Consider the following 25038-nt stretch of genomic DNA (forward strand, 5'->3'; position numbering starts at 1 on the left):
TGTAAACACAAACTTTTATTTTGGATGCGATTAATCGTTTGACAGCCCTAATATATATATATATATATATATATATATATAGACTAGACTTTGAGAAGATGTATTCTTCTGTTTATTGGCCCACACAACATTAACAATGCCCTGCTTTCACATATAACTGGTGACCATTAAAATTTAACAACATACAAATTTCCTTAAATTACGCTATTGTATTAGTTGATGGCTTTTGTGTTAGACAACATGTGATTGAATGTACAGTACACAAACTTATTGGTCTGCAGAGTTTTTTAAGTTGGACTGAAATTCTTATCAATAGCATTAAATCACTTCCTGTTTAGGGTTAGCACTATTATAGCACTACATTTCCTATGAATATGTCAGTTTCTGCTTTTAAATGAAGTTACATATAATTATTTTTATATTTGCTGTACTCAACATGTTCAACATGATTTTCTTTGCGGTAAGCAGAAAATTACTTTAAAGCAGAAATGGTGTAGCAGATGTGTCGCTAATGTTGGAGGAAATGAGAACTGTTGCATACAATTTCTAATGTTGTTTTCTAGGAACAATATTTCAGAGTTTCTGCTTTTATATGATGTGTATTGGCATGGAATTATTTTCCATGGAATTTACTTTTTCATATGCTAAAGTAAAACAGTTACAGATGTTTGTCATTATAAAACAACATACTCTTTAAAAAGGCCTGTCTGTTAAAGACAACATTGGATTATTTACAAAGGTTGCTTAATTATTATTTCTAATAATATGGTGTGAATTGTTATCATTTTAATATCTATGTGTTGTGTCTCTGTTTGTCAGGAGGAAGCAGGTGTTTGGTGTGGATGACAGTGTGTCTCGGGCTCATTTGTGTTCTTCTGCTGGTCTTCATCACACTGTACATCACCATCACAGCAGAGAGAGACCTGTTAAAGAGTTACAAGAACACAGTTGAAGAGTTCAATCACACTATCAACAGCTTACAGGACAATTACACTGATCTAATGACTGAAAAAGACCAACTGAAGAACAACTTCAGCTCTTTGAGTCAGAAGAAACTGGAGAAATACAGTCACGTTGTTTGATGAACTAACGAAAGAAGTATCTAAACAAAGTCAGTACTGTTTGGAAGCAGTTTCTTTTTAAAGAACTTAATAATCTAATTAATTCTAAGACTGCTTCAGTGTTACTTTTAAAGTCCCCATGAATTCAAAATTGACCATACTTACTTTGTTTGCCTAAATTGACCGTTTTGTGGTGAACAATTCATCCATGTAAGTCAATCCACACAAAAAAAATGTTTGGCTTCGTAATCTTTAATCAAAATCTGAAATTTCCCCTCCCCTCTGCGTTGGAGGACCTTGCCTGATGACGTAGGTTTGACGGTTTGGGCGTCTTCTTAACATCCGTAATCACGCCCCTCCAACTGACAGTAGACAGGCTGAATGAAAACACCTACTTTTCTAGATCCAATCAGGTGCTAGTTGGGAAAAAAGCCACGCCCACCATTTTGCCTCATTTAGTATTCCGTTTCTCTCGGAAATACGTCACAACACTGGAGAAAAGTCGTTTGCAACTTCCGGTTCACGGGGACTTTAACACACTGCTGGTGGTTCCCATAGAAACACAGAACAGTGTTAATTTAACAACATGGATTTTATATTTCTGCACTTTCACTTCTGCTTCTCTTTATCTTGTCTTTGGGTTTTCCCTTTGAGGAGGCAAAGGAAGCAGTGCTTCCACAAAAAACTGAAATAGAAATGAATCCACAGTACAAAAATAAAACAACGCTGCTCACACAATAAAATCCTGCATCTCATTTTCCTGCGCATTCGGTCTGAATTAATAGGCCTAAATAATGGTGTTAATGAGAAGACTAAATAGAAAGTAAACAACTCACCCACTTAGATATCACCGCTTTATTCACATCACATTCACTTGAAGACTTGAAAACACAACCTGTAAGTGTGTATGGGCTTTTAAATGTGCAGTCAGCTTGGTGAAATTAAAGGCACATCTCAGTGTCTGTGACTAGGGACATCGCTGGGCTATTTTAGGGAGGACTGTCACTGAAGTGATAAGGAAGAAAAACATCTGGGACCGTACACTGTAAAAAAAAAAAAAAAAGCCTCTCCAACATAAACATTTCTAGTGACCCGTTGCACCTAAAATTTTTAGTTGGCCCAATTTAAGTATGCGGAAAGAGCAAAATCCCCAGTGTTAAATTAACACTCTGAGTGTGGGCTCATAAACACTGAAGCAGTGTTAAAGCTAATGAGATAATTAAGTGATTAATTGAGTGATGATTGAGCATTATTGAAGACACCTGATGTTAACAAGCAGAATCACTGAAGGAGAAAAACTTAATTTTAAGTCACCATTATGGAGATCAGTGTTTGCTTTAGTTGAGCTCTTGACCATTAAATGTTTAACTTTACTTTTTTTTTTTGGCTGCTGTACATGAGCTATAACAGCTGGATGAACAAATAGAGAAGGACATCCGATAGTGTTGGTTGTGTTTTAACATAATCATTATTTCACAATCATTTGACCTGAATCACTGAACTCACATAGAGCCCAATTTCTGAGTTAGGTTTACTTTATTAATAATAGCAGCACTGTCCTTGTACTGTATCATTTTTTTAGCCTTTTCAATGAAACCAAATGATCAAGAAAATAAAAATAAAACTTAAAAAATTATTTATGTTGGCACACACAGACATCAAGAATTAGCGTATGAATCTCAGCAATGGTGACAAACCGATCACCTCTGAACACCAGCTCACTATTTATTCGTGCAGCAATGCATGATGGGAGCCATGAATGAGTTTTGATTGATGGCACCCAGAATGCACTGCAACATGCTTTATAATTGTCACCATTGTTGAGATTAGCAGGCTGATTATTGATGTTTGTGTATAAAAATTTCTTTGGATATATTTGTTAAAGTTAAAAACACTATGGTGTACCAGAAAAGAGCTGCTATAATTATTAATAAAGTAAACCTAAATTGGGCTTTATACCATCAGATGACCACCAATACCATCAGATGTCCTTTTCTATTTGTTCATCCGGCCGTTATAACTCACGTACAGCAGCCAAAAAAAATGTAAAGTTAAACATTTAAGGGTCAAGAGTCCAACTAAAGCAAACACTGATATTCATAATGGTGACTTAAAATTAAGTTTTTCTCCTTCAGTGATTCTGCTTGTTATTATCAGGTGTCTTCAATAATGCTCAATCATCACTCAATTAATCACTTAATTATCTCATTAACTTTAACACTGCTTCAGTGTTTATGAGTCCACACTCAGAGTGTTAATTTAACACTGGGGATTTTGCTCTTTCCGCATACTTAAATTGGGCCAACTAAAAATTTTAAGTGCAAAGGGTCATTAGAAATGTTTATGTTGGAGAGGCATTTTTTTTTTTTACAGTGTATGTAAAATTTTAGTCTTAAAGTTTTGACTAAAGAGTGACTTTTTCTGATCTGGAAAGAATGCATTTTGTACCAGCCAAAATGGGGATTTTGCTCACTGGTTGGATGTACAAGATGATACAGTAAATAGAGGTAAATGGGTCTGAGGAGAGTTTCAAGAAGTCTATATTTACATTAAAGACCAATGTCAAATAAAATCACTTCCTGTGTAAATGTAGCACTATATAAGGTGGACTATTAAATGTAGTCATCATTCTGAGAACCACAGCTCATCTGTCAAGACGTATTGCAAGACATAAGAACAAATAATGGAATTTCAGGACTACTATGAAAATTCTAATCACATAAATATTATGAACACAACTGGACCTCATAGACACTGTCAGGATGAAGGAAAAGCCCGAAATCACAGTAAGCAGAGCATTTAATTTGGGTTCATGAAATGAGAACTGCTAGATTTCAATCATTGATTTCCAAGACCAATAGGAACAAAAAAATATTTTGTATTCTTATTTTTTCAGCATAATGTACTTTTACAGTAGTTTACTTACAAAGGTTAATTTGAAAACTTACATAGAAAGTTCTGTGATGAAACTCTATGGTCCATAAGTCTGCATCTTCTCTAGGGCACAGCTGATTGGTTTATTGGTTATCAGTAGCCAACGAGCTCACTGCTCAACAATCAAATAGTTGACTATATCATTTGCTGCAGTCTGTCATGACAGAACTGTCAAGAGTGTATTCAGTGATATTTGTGTTTTATCAGGAGGAAGTCGATGTTTGGTGTTGATCACAGTGTGTCTCGGGATCCTTTGTCTTCTTCTGATTGCAGCCGTCATTCTTCAGCACTTTCAGTGCACTTCTAAACGAGGTTGGTTATATGTACATTTCTCTTTCTTAGTTTTTTTCTGTTTTTATGTAAACTGTTTGAACAAGTTGTGTTTCTTTTAGGATTTCTGTGGGGTCCAGATGGCTTGTTTATGTCCAGTGTGCCGATGAGCTGGACTGAGAGCAGGCATTACTGCAGAGATCGAGGAGGTGATCTGGTCATTATCAACACTGAAGAGAAGCAGGTGAGTTTGTGTGAGTGACTGTTAGTTAATGAGAGGAATCACACTTATTCCTGATTTTATTCACGCACAGATACACATATCTTCATTAATCAAGGAGAGTGTATGGATTGGTTTGTCTGACAGTGAGACTGAGGGGATTTTGAAATGGGTGGATGATTCACCACTCAAACAAGGGTAAGTGCAAATATACTCTCAGAAATTCATGTGTATTTATTTATTTTAGTCTTTTTAATTCCCATTTTAAAAATAAGAACATCAACACCTCAGCTTTTCCACAAACACAAGCCACAAAACCATAAAAGGCACTCCCTATAAATAAATTATATTTAAAAAAAACTTCTCTCTTTTACTTTTCACTTCTGCTTTATGTTTACTCTTGAAATGCAATACTGAGATTACTGTTAATTTATGAATTATGTATTTGTTGCGTTACATTCCTAACTTGTTTGTTGTTTAGTTGACATTATGAATAATAAAAAAAAAAAAAATAAAAAAAAAAAAAACGCATTTTATTCAGGTTTTGGGCTAAAGGTGAGCCGAATAACTATCATGGTAAAGATGAGGACTGCATTGAACTGAATCCTGGAAAACACACCCTCAACAACTGGAATGATCTCAAATGCTCTGAGAAGAGAAAAGGGATATGTGAGAAATAATCCTGTTTTTAACCTTAAACTTTTCATTCATCTTCATAAACTTAACATTTATATGATGGAGTCAATCAATAGTGATCACATAATTCATTATTAAGAGTCCTGTGTTTTTAAAACAGTGCAAGTTGAATACATCAAGCATGAACTGCTTTCATGTGAAATGTAATGCTGCACACTTTACATCTGAAGTGTTCATGTCTTGCTCCATTATTAGCAGCTGTTAACGAGAACTTCTTCTGTTATCATGCGTCATAAGTTAGTCTGAAGTGTTGAGCTGACAATCACAGTAAAATGTAGAAGTCTAAAGTGTCCCAGATTGCTCTGATTTACCCTATTATTCTGATATTGAGTGTCTGTGAAACTGCTTTTATGTTGTATTGCTTTCATTTTCAATAAAAAATTTAAATTATAACCATTATTACCATAGTAAACTTAAAGGTGCTCTAAGCGATGTCACACGTTTTTTAGGCCAAAACTTTTTTGTCACATACAGCAAACATCTCCTCACTATCCGCTAGCTGCCTGTCCCCTGAACACACTGTAAAAAGACACGGTCTCTGCAGACACCCCAGCCTCCACAAACAGCAACAAAAACACACTGGGCTAACCCGCACCACGAAACATAACAAACTGTTCCAGCAAATAACCGACCAGAACGATTTGGGGGTGGGGTTTGGGTGGTTAGTGCCCGGATGAGGAGGAGGGAGGGTCTAGCTAGCCTCCATTTTGTTTGACAATACTTTGAACGTCAACAAGAAGTGAGGTCACCCGACATCGCTTAAAGCACCTTAACCCACATAGCAACATTGTTTCGGCCCAAATCCGGCCCACATCTGGCACTTGTGGGATGCGGATCTGGCCCACATGCAGCGGTGAATGACGGCCCTTGGGTGGCCCACTCCTGTTTGCCAGATCTGGGCCACAAGCAGGCCATAGCAATGCCACATGTCAGCCAAGAGCAAATAAATAAACCAGAACTGGATTTTATCTGAGCCACAAAATCTGTGTATATTAAATATGGAGTCATCTCAGCCTTAAGAAGCCTGTTAACAAGCAGAATCACTGAAGGAAAGAAGAGAATAGAAAAAGAGACGAGCAGAACAAGAACTACAACTGACTTTAGACACAATCTTAGATGAAATCACCTGAAGAGAAAAGAAGACATTAAATCTGTGAAGATCTCAGCAGAGGAGGATTAAACAACTCCACAAACAGCATTACCAGCTTCACTTATTACTAACCAGACTGACTTTATTTCTGTCAGACTTCTACAGAAGTTTTTATTGAGAATTAACAGAGGTTTAACTCTGTGTTTCATTTGAAGTCACCATAACATCAAAATCACTGAAGGAGAAAATCGTAATTGGTATGTTACCATTATGGTGATTAGTGTTTGCTTTAGTTGGGCTCTTGACCCTTGAAGTCATTAACTTTAGATTTTGTTTGGCTGCTGTACTTGAGTTAAGACAGCCAGATGAACAAAGAGAAAAGGTGATATGATAGTGTTAATTGTGTTTAAATATAATCAATAATTGGCCTGAATCCCTGAACTCATGGAGAGCATAATTACAGAGTTAACTTTTGGATCTTATGGATTATAGCAGCACTGTTGTTGTAGAGCAGGGGTTCTCAACTCTGGCCCGCAAGATCCACTTTCCTGCAGAGTTTACCTACAACCCTAATCAAACTCACCTGAACAAGCTAATCAATGTCTTCATGATTACTACACCTTATGCCGAGTTCAGACTGCACGATTTTCAAAATAATCGGGTCACAGTTGTTTTCACACTGCATGACTATCTGGGGTAACATTCAGTTGCTGCTGTGTTCACACTGCACGATGGATCGGCGACAGGAGGTTTCACACTGCATGACTTTTCAAAAGAAAGAATCGCCGACAACTTCTGCCTAGTCCGCAAACTACGTTTCACAACCAAACAAACGCGAGAAGTGATAGGAAATAACGGAAGATCACGCGTGCGTGAGACCGGAGTTCTCCTGCGACACTGAATTTGTTATTAAAAATGATTGCCTACAAATTGTCTGTGCACTGATTTGTAGCGAAAATGAAAAAAAATAATAAACAGTTTATGCAGGAAATGGTTGGGAAGACGAGGGGAGCAAGGACTGTGTTTTGCAAAGAGAGTTGGGGGTAAATAAATAATTTTGCAAATGTCCTGCTGTTGCTGCTGGTCACGCAAATGTTTGTGCTTTGTTTCTGTTTGATATAATTGTAAATATAGGCCTATCTATTAAAATACTGATATTCTGGTCTATAACTCCTCCTCCTCCTCCCTGTATCTTGCTCTCTCATTGGCTGTCGGTCATCGCCGATGTAGTTTTCAGTCAGAACACATTCACACAGCAGGATTGTGAATCGCCGACAGGTCCAGATATTTAGCATGCCAAATATCTCACGGGCGTCGGTGACTCGTCGGCGATTCTCTCAGATCGCGTCTTTGCTCATTCACACTGCATGATTGTCACACGCGTGAACGAGCACCGATTTGCCTGTGATTTCGGGCATTTGTCGGCGATTTCTCAAAACCTGTCGGCGAGCCAAAATCGGGGCTAAAATCGTGCAGTCTGAACTCGGCATCACAGGAACACAGCAAAATCCCTAGTGTTAAATCAACACTGCTCAGAGTACATATTGTCCCAATCTAAAGAGTGTTAAAAGTGGTAAAGTTAATGAGATAATTAACTGAATAATTAATAGATGATTGAGCATTAGTGATGAACACCTGCTGTTAACAAGCAGAATGACTAAAGAAAAGAGAAACCCAACTACAACATGTGGCATTGCTATGGCCTGCTTGTGGCCCAGATCTGGTAAACAGGAGTGGGCCACCCAAGGGCCGTCATTCCACGCTGCATGTGGGCCAGATCCGCATCCCACAAGTGCCAGATGTGGGCCGGATCTGGGCCAAAACAATGTTGCCATCTGGGTAATAGAGAAGTTTTGACTAAAGAGTGACTTTTTCTGATCTGGAAAGAATGCATTTTGTACCAGCCAAAATGGGGATTTTGCTCACTACATGTGGTTGGATGTACAAGATGATACAGTCATAGAGTTTGGGTCTGAGGAGAGTTTCAGGAAGTCTGTATTCACATTAAAGACCAATGTCAAATGAAATCACTTCCTGTGTAAATTTAGCATATACGGTGGACTATTAAATGCAGTCATCATTCTGAGAACCACAGCTCATCTGTCAAGACGTACTGCAAGACACAAGAACAAATAATGGAATTAGAGGACTACTATGAAAATGCTAAACGCAGAAATATTATGGACACAACTGGACCTCAAAGACACAGCCAGGATGAAGGAAAAGCCCGAAATCACAGTAAGCAGAGCATTTAATTTGGGTTCATGAAAAGAGAACTGCTAGATTTCATTCAAAGTTAAAATTAGGCCATGATTTACTCACCCTCAAGCAATCTTAGGTGTATATGACTTTCTTCTTTCGGACGAATACAATCGGAGTCGTATTAAAAAATACCCTGATGCTTCCAAGCTTTATAATGGCAGTGAATTGAACCATCAGTTTGAAGCTCAAAAAAAGTGCGTCTATCCTTGATAAAAGTGCTCCACATAGACATAGACGTCTGACAGAAATAAAGTCAGTCTGGTTAGTAATAAGTGAAGCTGGTAATGCTGTTTGTGGAGTTGTTTAATCCTCCTTGCGTCGTACCTGGCGCTGCATTGTACCGGGTGTATACACAGCAAAATCCCCAGTGTTAAATTAACACTGAAAAGTGTGGATTATATAAACTCTGAGCAGAGTGTTAAATGAATACTGAAGCAGTGTTAAAGTTAATGAGATAATTAAGTGAATAATTGAGTGATGATTGAGCATTATTAAAGACACCTGATGTTAACAAGCAGAATCACTGAAGGAGAAAACCGGAATTTTTAAGTCACCATTATGGCGATTAGTGTTTGCTTTAGTTGGGCTCTTGACCCCCAAATCTTTAACTTTAGATTTTGTTTGGCTGCAGTACGTGAGTTATAACAGCCAGATGAACAAATAGAAAAGGTGATCTGATGGTGATGGATGTGTTTTAACACAATCATTATCACAATCATTAGACCTGAATCACTGAACTCATATAGAGCCTGATTTCTGAGTTAGGTTTACTTTATTAATTATAGCAGCAGTGACCTTGTACAGCATAATATTTTTAACGTTTACAATGTAATCAAAATAATTTTTTTAAAAGTTCCTCTTATACAATTTTTTTCAAGACACACAGACATCAATAATTAGCCTGTGAATCTCAACAATGGTGACAATTATAAAGCATGTGGCAGTGCATTCTGGGTGCCACCAATCAAAACTCATTCATGGCTCCCATCATGCATTGCTGCATGAATAAATAATGAGCTTATGTTCAGAGGTGATCTGTTTGTCACCATTGCTGAGATGTATATGCTAATTCTTGATGTCTGTGTGTGCCTAAATAAAATGTTTTTTGATTTTCTTTTTTTTTGATCGTTTGGATTTCATTGAAAAGTCTAAAAATGGTATGTTCAAAAATGACCGTGCTGCTAAAATCCATAAGGTAAATTTAACTCAGAATTTATGCTCTTGATGAGTTTAGTGATTCAGGTCCATTAATGATTATGTTAAAACACAATACAACACCATCAGATCACCTTTTCTATTTGTTCATCTGGCTGTTATAACTCACATACAGCAGCCAAACAAAATCTAAAGTTAATGATTTAAGGGTCAAGAGTCCAACTAAACCAAGCACTGATCACCATAATGGTGACTTAAAAATTACGGTTTTCTCCTTCAGAGATTCTGCTTGTTTATTATTCTGCTTAGTAATTATTAACTTAATTATCTCATTAACTTTAACACTGTGTTCATTTAACTCTCTGCTCAGAGTTTATATAATCCACACTCTCAGTGTTAATTTAACACTCTCAGTGTTAATTTAACACTGGGGATTTTGCTGTGTAATAGGGTCATCTATGGTCCATAACTCAACATGCTTGCAATCACATCATTCTCTATAGGGCACAGCTGATTGGTTCCTGCTATATCCGTAGCCAATAAGCTTGTTGCTTATCATTCAAATATTTGCCTATATCATTTGCTGTTGTCAGAACTGACAATATGGAGTTTATTAATTAATATTTGTGTTTTGTCAGGAGGAAGTAGGTGTTTGGTGTCGATCACAGTGTGTCTCGGGATCCTTTGTCTTCTTCTGATTGCAGCCGTCATACTGCAGCACTTTCAGTGCACTTCTAAACGAAGTCAGTTGTATGTACATATTTGTCCTAGTTTTTTCTTCTTTTATGTATACTGTTTGAACAAGTTGTGTTACTTTTACGATTTCTGTGGGGTCCAGATGGCTTGTTTATGTCCAGTGAGTTGAAGAGCTGGTCTGAGAGCAGGCAGTACTGCAGAGATCGAGGAGCTGATCTGGTCATTATCAACACTGAAGAGAAGCAGGTGAGATTGTGTGAGTGACTGTTAATGAATGAGAGGAATCACTTATTCTTGTTTTTACACAGAGGCACATAACTTCATTAGTCAATGAGAGAGTTTGGATTGGTTTGACTGAGATTGAGAACGAGGGGATCATAAAATGGGTGGATAATTCACCACTGAAACAAGGGTAAGTGCTAAAACACTCAGAGACAATAATGTATTTATTTTGTTTTAGTCTTTTTAATTCTCATTTTAAAAATAAGAACACCAAAACCTTCAGAGAAATGCTGAAGACAGCTTTTCCACAAACACAAGCCTCAAAATGTATAAATACAATCTATTTAAAAAGATTCTTCTTTTTTACTTTTCTACACTTTCACTTCTGCATTAGCTTTATAGCTTTACTATATGTGTACTGCATGTGATATTCCTAATTTGTTGCTGAATGGATAAAAATTTTGGGTTTGGTCCTGAATGATTAAAAATCTGACACATTTTATTCAGGTTTTGGGCTCAAGGTGAGCCGAATAACTATGGTGGTGCACATGAGAACTGTATTGAAATGAATCCTGGAAAACACACCCTGAACAACTGGAATGATCTCAAATGCTCTGAGAAGAGAAAAGGGATTTGTGAGAAATAGGGATCATCCTGTTTTTTCATGCTTAAACTTGTATTATCTTATGGATTCAATCAATAGTGATCACATAATTCATTATTAAGAGTCCTGTCTTTTAAAACAATGCAAGTTTAATTCATCAAGCGTTAACATTTCATGTGAAATGTAATCCATGTAAAGTGCATGTCTTGCTCCATTATAAGCAGCTGTTAATTAAAACTTCTTCTAGCTGTTATCATGCATCTCATTTGGTAGTCTGAAGTGTTGAACTGACAATCACAGTAAAATGTAGAAGTCTAAAGTGTCCCGGATTGCTCTGATTTACCCTATTATTCTGATATTGAGTGTCTGCGAAACTGCTTTTATGTTGAATTGCTTTCGTCTTCAATAAAATGGTAAAATAATAACCATTATTACCATATTAAACTTTTTATTTCACATTTCATAGGCCTTTTTAGGCCTCATTCATGAAACACAGGCAGAACAATTTTTTGTGTGTAAATCTGTCGTATATTTTCAGATTCATGAAAATGTTCTATTTTTAAAATGTTAGTTGCACTGTTACACAATAGCTTATATGCTCAAAGTATTTTCAAAAATGTTCACATTGCTGTTGGATCTCAAACTGTAGAATCTCAGGGCTACATGTAATGTCATCACATAACATATTGTGAGCAGGTTTTCTCTTGCAGTAACAAATGTGATTTATTAACACAATGTTTGAACAGACAGAGAAAATCTAACAATACAAAAGAAAAGGGTCAAGAGCTCAACTAAAGAACACACTGATCATCATAACGGTGACTTGAAACGGGAAATTCCATTTAACATTTTCGTCTATAAGTGCAATAATGTGTAATGGCTCGAAGTCAGTAGTTCTTGTGTTTCTCTTTTTTTTCTGTTCTTGTTGTTTCTCTTTCCTTCAATGATTCTTCTTATTAACATTAGCTGTCATCACTTCATTAATCCCTTAATTATCTCATTAACTTCAACACTGCTTAGTGTTCATTTTTAACACCCTGTAGTTGGACCTATATGTACACCAGGAGTGTTCATATAACACTGTGGATTTTGCTGTGTACAGTAATAATGTGAGTTAGCCAGTTAGCAGGAGACCTACACAATATAAAACTATAAAATATAAAAAATATAAAATCTTTCGAGAGCAAGAGGTTTATAAATCCTGCATTGAACTCCGAGATTTGAGAAGCAGTCGTCAGTAAAATAAATTGAACACTGCAAAAGTTTAGGATTATACTGCTGTGATATCTGGTAAAGATGAATTTTAACCACTGATTCTTCACATGCTCGTCCTTGGGCAGTGAAAAAAAACTCGGTTTTGAGGGTTTGAGGGTTTCAAGTTTCCCTGGAGTCTGCACGTGCAATACGTGGGCGGGAAATATACTAATGTTTCGTCTTGATGTCACAACGAAACGGCTTATGACTCGTTTGAAAAATGATTAATTTAATTGACTCAGAGTCGACTCTTACTTTTGAAAGACAATAACTTAATATACGGTGCACTTTCAGATTTAAAACTTTGCAGGATGTTTTCATTCACTTAGAGCTATGTTACACACTACATGAAAGGTAATTTTTAAAAATCCATAATAGGGGCCCTTTAAGTCATACTGGTTAATAATAAGTGTAATAATGTGTAATGGCTGGAAGTCAGTTGTAGTTCTTGTATTTCTATATTTTCTGTTTTTGTGTTCATCTTTCCTTCAGTGATTCTGCTTGTGAACAGCAGGTGTTCATCACTAATACTCAACAATCACTGACATAGATTATCTCACTGCAACACTGTCTATGTCACTTTTACTCTTTGTAGTGTGGATTTACCTGTGGGGATGAAAGGGTTAACAGTGTAGATAAAAAGACACACCCACAAAATGTATTTTAACAGCAATAAACTGTATATTATTAAACAGGTATATACTGTTGCCAGTAGTTTACTGTGAAATTAATTTTTTTGGGTCACCGTTGTACTGAAGAGTAGAGCCTGTGCTTCAGTCCAGGAGAAGATCTACAAACATTGATAATATGCTGCATGTTGCTTAATTTAAAAGTAGTGACTGTGTAGTTGCTGCTCCAGTGGAAATCAGTGGATTGGAATTGCCTTTTCTTTTCATTGTAAACCTTTCTATGGTGGGAACAAAATCGACCTTGGCAAAAAAAAAAAAAATGGAAACACGTCCCTGTTGCAAATCAACAGTCTCAGAATGATCCATTTGCAGCGTAAGTTTATTGAGAGAATAGTCAAACAGGCAGAGGTCAGAGATAGCAAACTCAGCATCAGAGGCAAGGGTTAATCGGGGTCTAATTCCAGGCAGAAGATCAGAACAGGCAGCAAACAGACAAGGACCATGAACCAGGCAGAGGTAGCGTAGGCAGGCAGCAGGCTCGGAGGATAATCACTGGATAAAACGCTCAGTAGTGGTCACAAAGGCAAGACAAAACTTCGCACTGAGAGCTGCTTGTGGTGCGGTTAAATAGCCTGGTAGATAGGCTGCAGCTGGGCATGGTGATTGGAGTCATTAGAGAGGCTTATGGGAATGTAGTGCAAGTCAATATCAGTGCTCGGGCGAGGGTGCTCTCTGCTGGCCAGAGACAGAGGTTGCTGAGTCCGGGATCGTGACAGTCCCGACCCATCACCTGCAAATTAAGCATTTACTGTAGCCTATAGGTTTAGTTCTTCCTCTATTTGTATAGCATAATAAAACTGTTTCCAGGTTTTTCACTCACCTCCAACTATTTCATTTAGAAGACATTAGGGCTAGATTAATTAAAAATTCTTTAAATTATTTTCTGCTGTTTTGCACACAAGCAAACAGATAAAGCAAAATGCAGAACACAAACGCCTTCATATATATTGTGAAAATGTTGTAACTCCCTTGTGTTTAATATCTGTAGGCATCATCGTCTGTCTCTGGATGCCACACTGATGCAAATTACGATTCAACCCCGTTCAGTTAATAAAGGTCCAGTTAGACTTGTCCAGTAAGGTTGTTCATTTTTGGTCACAGATTCCTCTTGTTGCCTTTTATATCACCATATTTGAATGTGCAATAGTCATAGTTTGGGTCTGATGAGAGTTTCAGACTGGAAGTCTAGATTATCATTAAATGCAGTGTCAAATGGAATCACTTCCTGTTTGGGATTAGCACTAACTTGAAAACACTACTCATCATTCTGAAGATCGCAGCTCATCTGTTAAGACGTACTATAAGACACAAGAGCAAATCATGGAATTTGATGCCATTTATGCGAGTCACGAAGATGGTATTGACACAACTGGCCAGGAAGAAGGAAAACCTCGAAAGCTCAGTATGTATAAATTTTTTTTTTTAAATTATATGAAAATTGGGTCAATGTTTCTGCTTTTATATGAAGGTGATTAACATGGAGTTTTTTTGTTTTGTTTTATCAACATGGCCTTATTGTGATATTTTATCATAGCAATTCCAGATGTTTGTCTTATAAAATACACTGTTAAAAAAAACTGTGCAATTTACGGTAAAAAAAAAACGGCAGCTGTGGTTGCCAGTATTTTACCGTAAAAAATATGGTGGCAACCTTTTATATTTTACAGGACTAAAATTTACAGGCAAAAAAAAACACAATGTAAAGAAAACCTGTGAAATTTACTGTAACAAAATGTCAGCTTGGATGCTAGTATTTTACCGCGTTCTGCACTCTCATTATTACTGAAGGAATAATAATGAATCTCTAGACTTTGTTGTTTATGAGGGGATTTGCAAAAGCATAAAGCTTGTGCTGATTCTGAACATACATTGTGAGCAAATTCTCCGCATGTCTGCCGGAATTTGCTCCCTTTTTGTTTACTTCCGTGAATTCTGTTGGAATTTTCCCGCACGTTAATTCTGACCAATCAAAGTGCAGTTGTGGAAATATGTTCAAGACTTGTCTGGCCAATGAGTGATGTTGATTTTCTCACATGAGTGCATTTTTGTTCATTTCATCAACTAATCAACTAATTCAGACCAAAGCATTCAGTGTGCTGTGAAATGAACCAAAACTCCTGAATATGCTACAAGTATCATTTTTCGCCCTTGGGCTGGACTAAATAAACAGATCTACATATGTGAAAGCACCCTAAAGCAAACACTCATCTCCATAATGGTGACTACAAATTTTATTATTTTCAATAAAACATAAAGTTCTAAACCTCTGGTAATTCTCAATAATAACTTTTATGACAAATTGGATTGTAATACAATATTTTTAAATTACAGGCAACCACAGCTGGCTCTTTTTTTTTTTTTACCATAAAAGTTCAATGCCATAAAAACCTAAAATATTAACATATTTTTTACGGTAAAGCACTTGCAACCAGCTGCCAGTTTTTTACCGTAATCTTTAGATCACTGCCGTAAAACCTAAAATGTTTCAATTTTTTTACGGTAAATCGATTGCATTCAGCTTCCAGTTTTTTACCGTAAACTTTAGTTCAATGAAGTAAAACATAAAAATTGCTACGGTAAATGCAACGGTAGGTTTTTTATTTTTTTTACAGTTTACTTCCAAAATCCGTACATTTAACAGTATTTTACATGAAATGTCCCGTGAGAGCTATTACAGTTTTTCACTGTATGTAGTTAGGGTACTGTGATGCAGAGTCAGAGACGTTCAGATCCATTTGCAGTGTTTTAATGGACAGTAGTCAGGCAGGCAGAATACAGAGATCAGCAAACAGGGATGTCAGAGGAAATCCAGAATCATAAACAATACCAGGCAAGGGTTGAGGCAGGCGGCAGACAAGAGACAAGGAACAGCAAACAGACAAGGGTCAAAAACAGGGATGCAAAACAATGTGGTATAACGCTCAGAAATGTTAGCTGGGGCAGAACAAGACTTCACACTGAATGAGTGTGTGAATGAGGCTTATATGGGTGTGAATGAGGTGCAGGTGTGAGTGTAATCAGCGCAGTGCAGGTGTATGGTGTTTGGTGTAATCAGTCCAGGGAGGTGCATGATGGGAAATGAAGTTCAGTATTCAGGTGACGGTGTCCTTCGGTGATAGGAGAGAGCCACGGAGGTGCGATCTATGACAGGTACATACTGTTAAGCAATTAACATGTATTTTCCGTTGCTTTTTTACAGTTCTTTAACGTTACAATTACTCTTTTTTTTTTTACAGCGTAACATACTATTTAAAAAGCCCTGCTATCTAAAGACAAAGGTATAGATTACCTAAAAGGGCTGATTTGAAACTTAATATGAAGGGTATACACTGATATGTGTGCGTTTTGTTTCTGTTTGTCAGGAGGAAGCAGGTGTTTGGTGTTGATGTCAGTGTGTCTCGGGCTCATGTGTGTTCTTCTGCTGGTCTTCATCACACTGTACATCACCATCACAGCAGAGAGAGACCTGTTAAAGAGTTACAAGAACACAGTTGAAGAGTTCAATCACACTATCAACAGCTTACAGGACAAGAACACTGATCTAATGACTGAAAAAGACCAACTGAAGAACAACTTCAGCTCTTTGAATCAGAAGAAACTGGAGCTGGAGACCAGAGTCAATGATCTCAGTGCTGAGAAAAGCCAGTTACAGAGAAGTGTTGACTCTTTGAGTCAGAAGAAACTGGAGTTAGAAAGCAAAGTCACATCTTTGAGTGAGAAACTGACAAAAGCTTTTAACGAAGGTTAGAATCCATTTTTTTTTCTTTTTTTTTCTAGTTTTCTTTATCTTTCATGTACACAGCTTAAGTGTGTGTGTTTCTGTTAGGATATCTGTGTAGTTTAGATGGCTTTTTCCTGTCCAATGAGTCGAAGAGCTGGTCTGAGAGCAGGAAATACTGCAGAGATCGAGGAGCTGATCTGATCGTTATCAACACTGAAGAGAAGCAGGTGAGTTTGTGTGAGTGACTGTTAAAGCTACAATATGTATTTTTTTCATCACTAGGGGTCGCTAACCTCTTACAATAACAAAGCCGTAGGTTGATGACGCATAAGCAGAATTATGGAACTTGTCGTCATGCCGAAGGATCTAATAATGTTTATAGATGAGTGAATACATTGATGTTTTTAACATGACTGTGGTATGAATTGGCGCGATTGCTAATGAGAGACAGATATCAGCGCCACACGCGAGTCCCGCGGATATAAAGGAATGAGGACATTTCATTTACCGAACTACCCGCAAGTGCTGAATTAATACTCACACATTTCAGTTTACACTATCACACTAAACTGCATTTGAGTCTGTTGAAAGTTATAATGTTATTCTATGTATTAATTTGTCTGTATTAGGGGTGGAACGGTACACAGAAGTCACGGTTCGGTTCATACCTCGGTTCAGACATCACGGTTCGGTACGATTTCGGTACAATGGAGGGAAAAGCAAAACAAAAATGCAGAAGGCATTGTATTTTTTAAATAAGCTGTATTAATAAAGGCATAGAACCAGTTTATTTGTAGTGCACTGACAATAGTTTTATATAATTAGTTTATTAATTAAATTAATAAAAAGACAAAAAGACCTTGCGATATGTTTGGCAATTGTACCTGAATTAATTTAAAATTAATTTGCAATATTTCAGATCAATATATTTGTTTTCCTTAATTTTAATTAACATTATTAGTTAACAATGTAACATTATTCTCATCTGAATTCTAAATAATTGATTTCTGTATAAAATAATACTACCATTAAAAACACATTCGATTTTTCAATCAATGTAGAATGTGTAAGATTAGCTAGTGCTCCAAGGACAAGAAATGAAAACCAATGCAATATGATGAATGTCCAAAAGATGGGACCCACAGACTGTTTTGAAATGGAGTTGGATAAATATGTTTTGCTTTTAAAACAGTGTGTGTGTGATTTTGGTTGGGTGACAGTTGTAGGTTACAGTTTGACAAGAGTTTACAGTGTGACAAAAGCACAATGTTGTGTTTTATTGCGAGTGTACACAAATATAAGTAAACACTTTGCAGGTTTAATGATCTGTATGAACAAAATGACGGAGTATGTTTTTTTATGTTTCCACTATTCGATCGCGCCTCCCCCTCTCTCCCTCTCTCCCTCTCTCCCTCTCTCCCTCTCTCCCTCTCTCTCTCTCTCTCTCTCACTCTCTCACACACTCACACACACACACACACACACACACACGGTTCGATCGGGCCCGCGCCCTCTCGCGCGCACACAAACACACACACACACTCCAGCATTGCAATCTTGACATCGCAGCCTGTTCATTATGCAGTCACACCAAACGCGAATAGAGTGTCATATTCGCGTCTATCGCGTCTAGTTCGACGCTAGTCCAAAGCGAATAGGACGTGCGTATAAAGCCAACGTTTGAAGTGAATGCGCGTTCAGAGCTAAGCCGATGGTACAGATTATGTGTCCCTAAAGAACCCGCGTATCTAACAGTAGGTCCGCATTACATGCATTATATTGCACCTAACCCTAACCCTATTTTGCAATAATTTTATTTATTTTTATACCGTGTATTCTCCGTGTAAATTCGTGTACCGAACCGTGACGCCTGTACCGTTTCGGTTCAATACGAAAACATGTACCGTTCCACCCCTAGTCTGTATGAGACTACACAGCAAAATCCCCAGTGTTAAATGAACACTGAAGCAGTGTTAAAGTTAATGAGATAATTAAGTGAATAATTGAGTGATGATTGAGCATTATTGAAGACACCTGATGTTAACAAGCAGAATCACTGAAGGAGAAAAATGTAAGTCTCCATTATGGTGATCAGTGTTTGCTTTAGTTGGGCTCTTGACCCTTAAATCATTAACTTTAGATTTTGTTTGGCTGCTGTACCTGAGTTATAATAGCCAGATGAACAAATAGAAAAGGTGATCTGATGGTGTTGGTTGTGTTTTAACGTAATAATTATTTCACAATCAATTGACCTGAATCACTGAACTCAATAGAGCCCAGTTTCTGAGTTAGGTTTACTTTATTAATTATAGCAGCACCATCCTTGTACAGCATAACATTTTTTTAACTTTTACAATGTAATCCAAATAATTTTTTTAAAGTTTAACTTTTACAAAAAACTGTATTTTTTTTAGACATCAAGTATCAGCCTGTGAATCTCAACAATGGTGACAATTATAAAGCATGTTGCAGTGCATTCTGGGTGCCACCAATCAAAACTCATTCATGACTCCCATCATGCATTTCGGCATGAATAAATAATGAGCTTCTGTTTAGAGGTGATCTGTTTTTCACCATTACTGAGATTCATACGCTAATTCTTGATTTCTTTGTATGCTACATAAACAGATTTTAGAAGGTATTTTTTGTAATTGATTTGATCATTTTAATTTCATTGAAAAGGCTAAAACTTGCATGCTCTACAAGGCCAGTGCTGCTATAATCCATAAGGTAAACTTAACTAAAAAATTAAGTTCTCAATGAGTTGATTCAGGTCAAATAATGATAATGTTAAAACATAACCAATACCATCAGATCACATTTTTTTTCTTTGTTCATCTGGCTGTTATAACTCAGGTACAACAGCCAAACAAAATCTAAAGTTTTTTATCTTAATGATTTAAGGGTCAAGAGCCCAACTAAAGCAAACCCTGATCAGCATAATGGTGACTTAAATTCAGCAAGTCAGTAAAATTCAATAGTAGTAATATAGTAGTAATCTAGATCAACATTAGAATAACTTACTGATCATATTCTAACATTTCATCATGTTGAGCTATATAACATTGATTAGTCTAATAAAGTACATGCAAAAGCGTCTCTGTCAAGCCGAAGTTAGTCGCGGACGTGGAGCTCTCGCATCTCGAAAACGCCACGCTGATATTGATCCTCATTTTAGTTCTCCTTTTATCCCAAAGTCTGCTTGCCATGGTCCATAATGTTTGAACGAAACAAAAACAGCGTGAGTGTTCCGCTAAACATAACGCAGTTGTCCACGTCTGTTGCCATGGTTACTATGCAGTAAGAGCGTAAACCAGGGGGATATTATCAACTTTTGGGATATTGTAAGTACACAATAGGAAATACATCACACTGTGCAAGTGATTTTTGAATATTTTATTACAAAAGTCTTACATATTGTAGCTTTAATGAATGAGAGTAATCACACTAATTCCTGTTTTTATTCACACACAGAGGTGCATAAGTTCATTCTATAAGGAGAGAGTGTGGATTGGTTTGTCTGACATTGAGAACGAGGGCATTTTGAAATGGGTGGATAATTCAACACTGAAACAAGGGTAAGTGCTTAAAGAAAACACTCACAGAAAACCACTCTGGATTTAGTTGGTTGGTCTTTTGTACTCTCATTAAATGAAATGAGACCATCATAACTTTAAGAAAACAACTGAAATTTTATTTTCTACAAACACAATCATGACAACATCCACAATACATGATACTTCCTATAAATAAATTCAAAAGCATCTGCTTATTTTGTATAATGTAAAATGTGGGGTTCTGAATAACTGAACATCTAATACGTTATTTAGGTTTTGGAAAGAGGGTGAGCCGAATGACGATGATGGAGATGAAGACTGTGTTGAAATTATGAATGCATGTTCATCTTCAAACCTGAACAACTGGAATGATCTCCCATGCTCTCATAAGAGAAAAGGGATTTGTGAGAAATAGGCTTCATCCCGTCTTCTTGTGGTTTTACTTCCAATTATTTTATGGAATTAATCCTATTATGAATGCCCAATTTCTAATTGAGGTTCCTGCTTTTTAAAACAGTCTGCTTCATTTTATATAAACTTCTTAAATGTACATTTTATTTCATACTTGTCTGTAATATACAAAATCACAAGCTGATATTCAGATGAAAGGAAATGTAAAATTATCATTATCTTTTATTGCTATAATAAACTCACAACATCCAGTTTCTCACGATGAAGTCTAAAGTTGATCATTATAAATCATAAATCATTATCAGATTGCTCTGATTCATCAGTTATTCTGAAATTGAGTGTATGTGAAACTGCTTTTGCTTTGAATTAAATTGGCATTATTACCATAGTAAACTCACAGCATAACTCTAATGTAATTACATAAATTTAGCACTCATATTCCAGCTATGAACATTTTTGAATAAAAAAAGAAATTTTGACTCAAACAAAAATCAAGTAAAAACACGAGACTTAAGAAAATGTTTTGTAAAACTAGTTTTGTGGGTTAGTGCACTGGATCTCCCTCTAAATAAAAAGCTTATCAATGGACATTTTAATTCACTCAGGCTTTAATGGCTGTTGTAAATTCCAGAGTCGATCTGCTGATACTCGAAGGGTTTGAATCTTTTCCCGGTAAAAGTCTCAAGAGTCACGGCATCATTTCCCTCATGCTTAGGAGCTGCGAGGAAAGGAAGAAAAACAATGGGAGGGTGTACACTGTAAGAAATGAGAAGGAGCTCATGTGTGTGTGTGAGATAAGAAAAACACATTTCAGCTCAAGCCAGAAAGGTTCACACACTAGAGGGAGCTAAAGATCATTATAGGTATAAACGCCCCCATAAGGACTATGTCATTAAATGTGTCTAGAATAGTTATCCTAGTTTTCAGTGACAATTGCCTAAATTATAAACCAAGTATGAAAAATGTCCAGAGTTTTCATGTTATTAGATTTTAAACAAACATTTAATTTGTACTCTGATTTTGCTGTAAATGTATAAAGCAAATTGCTTTGTCAGAGTAGTACAAGCAGTGCTAGCTTAAAATAAAAAAGACAAGCCAAAATAAGAGTAGATAAATAATAATAATACATTTATTACATTTTTTATAGCGCTTTTCTTGGCACAAAAAGCGCTTTACATATAAGGGAAAATCTCCTCAACCTCCAGCAATGTGCAGCTCCACCTGGATGATGCGACGGCAGCCATAATGCGCCAGAACGCCCACACACACACACCAGCTAACTGGTGGAGAGGAGACAGTGATGAAGCCAATCATGACATGGGGATGATTAGGAGTCCATGATGGACAGAGGCCAAGGGGAAAATTTTGGCCAGGGTGCCAGGGTTACAACCGACTCTTTTTCGAAGGACATCCTGGGATTTTTTGTGACCACAGAGAGTCAGGGCCTCGGTTTAACGTCTCATCCGAAGGACGGTGCTCTTTGACAGTATAGTGTCCCCGTCACTATGCTGGGGCGTTAGGACCCACACAGACCACAGGGTGAGCGCCCCCTGCTGGCCTCACTAACACCTCTTCCATCAGCAACCTGGATTTCTCAGGAGTCTCCCACCCAGGTCTAACCAGGCTCAACCCTGCTTCCCAGTGGTTATATCGAGTATTTAAAAAAAGTTTAGAGCATTTAAGTAAATCCGTAGGCATTAATTCATGTATGAAGTAAAAAATGTGTGTGTGTGTGTGTATATATATATATATATATATATATATATATATATCTTCAATAATGGTAAATCATCACTCAATTAATCACTTGTCTCATTAACTTTAACACTGCTTCAGTGTTCATTTAACACTCTTATTTGAACACTTTAACACTCTTGAGTGTGGTCTCAAATAAACACACCGGAGTTTTTGCTATGGTTTGCCGAAAATAACTTTTCTGACAGAATTTATAGACACAAACAGACATCAAGAATCTACGGAGCCCCTAAAGGGACCTTGGCAAAAAAAAATAAAAATAAATAAAGACTATCGCGTGCGCACGCGAAACATATTGCGTGCGCACGCGATACATTTCTCGTGCGCACGCATTACAATTTCCGGTTTGCATACAATGTCACTGTCATTATGAGGAAAACAAGTGCATGGATGTCGAAGTTTAAACTTCTCCTCTAGATTAAAAAAGACCAAAGTGTTATTAAACTGTTGGTTGACCAATAAATCCTTATTTTTAAGGAATAGTTTAACAGGGATATTAATCATCTTATGAATGTGTTTGATAATTATGGAAATATTTTAACATACGAACAATTTATGCAAATCCACATGTTATAATTTTGATGATTATGGCTTACAGCTATGAAAACCTTTTCACAATATTCTAAATTTGAATTTGGGGTTTTCATAAGCTGTAAGCCATAATCATAAAAATTATAACAAATAAAGGCTTGAAATATCTCACTTTGCATGTAATGAGTCTGTTATATATTAGTTTCAACTTTTAAGTTGGGGATGAATTTAAATATTTTTTCTGAATCATTTTCGTTTGTGTAATTGTTTATATTTTTTCAACAGCTCAAGCATACAGGCCTATATAATGTAAAACAGATTAATAAAGGGGAAAAAATGTAAATAATAAATCAGCTCCGGGTCTGAGAATGCGGGACTCTGGGTGCGGGACTGTAGATGCAGCAGGCTCCGAGTCTGCAGCTTCATAATGTTGGGTTTAGTTTGTTCAATTTAAACACATTTCAAGTGTTCTGCCAGTAGAGGGCACTTGTGCAATGCAAGCAAAGTCACACATCTGAGTGAATGGAGGGAAGTTAGTGAGGGAAGGGCATTAAAATAGGACTTTAACATAGCCCTCGTCTTCATCGGGTGCGCATCGAGCGACTAAAATCTAATTCCCATATAAACTGATTCCCTGTTCTATCTATGACGTAAGTGCTTTAGATTTGTGGTTGTTACGTCCTGTTTGGCAGGAGGAAGTACATATTTGCTGTTGATGACTTTGGACCTGTCCAAATACCCACACTTGTGTTCACTTGACTACTATTTTTGGTCAAAGTCGTCAAGTGAGCATAAAGACCGAAAGTGTTTTAAGACGATTTTTTACTCAATGGGACACATTTAATCACTGCTTGTTTGTGGTGCTTCTTAGGCAAACGTTTTACAAAATACACATAGTCTCTGCACCAATAATGTGCAGCTTTACGTTTTACACATGTAACATCTAATTAATTTAACTTGCTTAGGAAAGTTTTCCAAGACATGACACAAAATTGGGTCACATCAGTTCCTGAATGTGAAGAATGACGGGATACGCTTAGCCTCAAAGACTCCGAAGGGAAATTAGGTCCTGCCCCAAATTGACAAACACTTCATGTGCTCTTTCGGTAGGGTACAAGACCGTAGGGTGTCCCATTCATCATTTCATGTTTCAGGAGGGTGCTCACCCTCAATGCGCAGTTTTGACGAGCTCTCAAACCCACGAGCTTCGCATAAGACATCTACTCTACCGACTTTCAAAATCTGCATTACGTCGCTATATTGTGGACTCGTGACCGAGGGCTTAGGGTTTAATTTGGGACAGAGCCTTAGAGATGCTGTGGATTTAGTGGGCGTTAAAGCGTTAGTTCACCCAAAAATGAAAATTCTGTCAGTAATTACTCACCCTCATGTTGTTCCAACCCCGTAAGACTTTCGTTCATCTTCGGAACACAAATTAAGATATTTTTGATGAAATCTGAGAGCTGGATCACTCCTCCATAGGCTTCTTAAGGGATCGAAACTGGCCGGCCCAAAAGTTATGAAAGACATCGTTAAAATAGTCCGAGTGACTACCGTGGCTCAATCTTAAGTTTATCAAGCAACGAGAATACTTTTTGTGCGCAAAAAAAAAAAAAAAAAAGAACGACTTTATTCAACTACTCTGTAAGGCCGTGATATTTCACGTAGTGAAACTACGCAAAGCTTCTAGGTTGCACGTCACACGTAGGCTCACTATTGGCCGACGCTGGTCATGTGTGTGATGCGTGACGTACAACCTAGAAGCTTTGCGTAGTTTCACTACGTGAAATATCACGGCTAATTAACATGATAGTAATGTTGATTTCTAACATTCCAAGAACATAAAAATGTCCAGTTTCCTGAATGTTACTACACAGCAAAAACTCAAGAGTGTTAAAGACTCAAGAGTG

At 37.0% G+C, this 25038-nt stretch overlaps 4 protein-coding genes across 4 annotated transcripts in view; all 4 read left to right on the plus strand.

Moving 5' to 3' along the window:
* Positions 1 to 1082, plus strand: part of LOC130105956 (uncharacterized) — a 60858-nt gene extending 59776 nt beyond the window's left edge. Inside the window, exon 8 of the mRNA XM_056272145.1 lies at positions 820 to 1082. Within this exon, the coding sequence (XP_056128120.1) occupies positions 820 to 1082 (263 nt within the window). The remainder of the gene's footprint in view (positions 1 to 819) is intronic.
* Positions 1083 to 3744: 2662 nt separating this feature from the next.
* Positions 3745 to 4687, plus strand: LOC130105957 (C-type lectin domain family 4 member A-like). The gene is made up of 4 exons (XM_056272146.1): positions 3745 to 3847; positions 4203 to 4307; positions 4388 to 4509; positions 4580 to 4687. The coding sequence occupies exons 1-4, from the start codon at positions 3745 to 3747 to the stop codon at positions 4685 to 4687; spliced, it is 438 nt and encodes a 145-aa protein (XP_056128121.1).
* A 5827-nt stretch (positions 4688 to 10514) lies between these two features.
* On the plus strand, positions 10515 to 11367 carry LOC130105873 (CD209 antigen-like protein E). The gene is made up of 3 exons (XM_056272073.1): positions 10515 to 10630; positions 10693 to 10796; positions 11114 to 11367. Exons 1-3 carry the CDS (start codon positions 10538 to 10540, stop codon positions 11250 to 11252), a joined length of 336 nt encoding a protein of 111 aa, XP_056128048.1. The 5' UTR covers positions 10515 to 10537; the 3' UTR covers positions 11253 to 11367.
* Positions 11368 to 16080: 4713 nt separating this feature from the next.
* LOC130105958 (CD209 antigen-like protein C) lies at positions 16081 to 20846 on the plus strand. The gene is made up of 6 exons (XM_056272147.1): positions 16081 to 16158; positions 16273 to 16303; positions 16516 to 16896; positions 16980 to 17101; positions 20349 to 20452; positions 20705 to 20846. The coding sequence occupies exons 1-6, from the start codon at positions 16081 to 16083 to the stop codon at positions 20844 to 20846; spliced, it is 858 nt and encodes a 285-aa protein (XP_056128122.1).
* The last annotated feature ends 4192 nt before the right edge of the window (positions 20847 to 25038 follow it).

Source organism: Rhinichthys klamathensis, unplaced genomic scaffold (genome assembly GCF_029890125.1).
Source record: "Rhinichthys klamathensis goyatoka isolate OS25496 unplaced genomic scaffold, OSU_Roscu_1.1 h1tg000330l_1, whole genome shotgun sequence".
NCBI lineage: Eukaryota > Metazoa > Chordata > Actinopteri > Cypriniformes > Leuciscidae > Rhinichthys > Rhinichthys klamathensis.

What these genes read in the sequence shown, in the direction of transcription:
- LOC130105957 (XM_056272146.1), top strand. Translation starts at nt 3,745, where the DNA reads ATGGAATTTCAGGACTACTATGAAAATTCTAATCACATAAATATTATG. An exon ending in TCAGTGCACTTCTAAACGAG is followed by an intron (nt 4,308 to 4,387) that starts GTTGGTTATATG and finishes TGTTTCTTTTAG; the next exon opens with GATTTCTGTGGGGTCCAGAT. An exon ending in TCAACACTGAAGAGAAGCAG is followed by an intron (nt 4,510 to 4,579) that starts GTGAGTTTGTGT and finishes ATTCACGCACAG; the next exon opens with ATACACATATCTTCATTAAT.
- LOC130105958 (XM_056272147.1), top strand. Translation starts at nt 16,081, where the DNA reads ATGTTAGCTGGGGCAGAACAAGACTTCACACTGAATGAGTGTGTGAAT. An exon ending in TGGGTGTGAATGAGGTGCAG is followed by an intron (nt 16,159 to 16,272) that starts GTGTGAGTGTAA and finishes CTTCGGTGATAG; the next exon opens with GAGAGAGCCACGGAGGTGCG. An exon ending in GACAAAAGCTTTTAACGAAG is followed by an intron (nt 16,897 to 16,979) that starts GTTAGAATCCAT and finishes TGTTTCTGTTAG; the next exon opens with GATATCTGTGTAGTTTAGAT.
- LOC130105873 (XM_056272073.1), top strand. Translation starts at nt 10,538, where the DNA reads ATGTCCAGTGAGTTGAAGAGCTGGTCTGAGAGCAGGCAGTACTGCAGA. An exon ending in TCAACACTGAAGAGAAGCAG is followed by an intron (nt 10,631 to 10,692) that starts GTGAGATTGTGT and finishes GTTTTTACACAG; the next exon opens with AGGCACATAACTTCATTAGT. An exon ending in AATTCACCACTGAAACAAGG is followed by an intron (nt 10,797 to 11,113) that starts GTAAGTGCTAAA and finishes CATTTTATTCAG; the next exon opens with GTTTTGGGCTCAAGGTGAGC.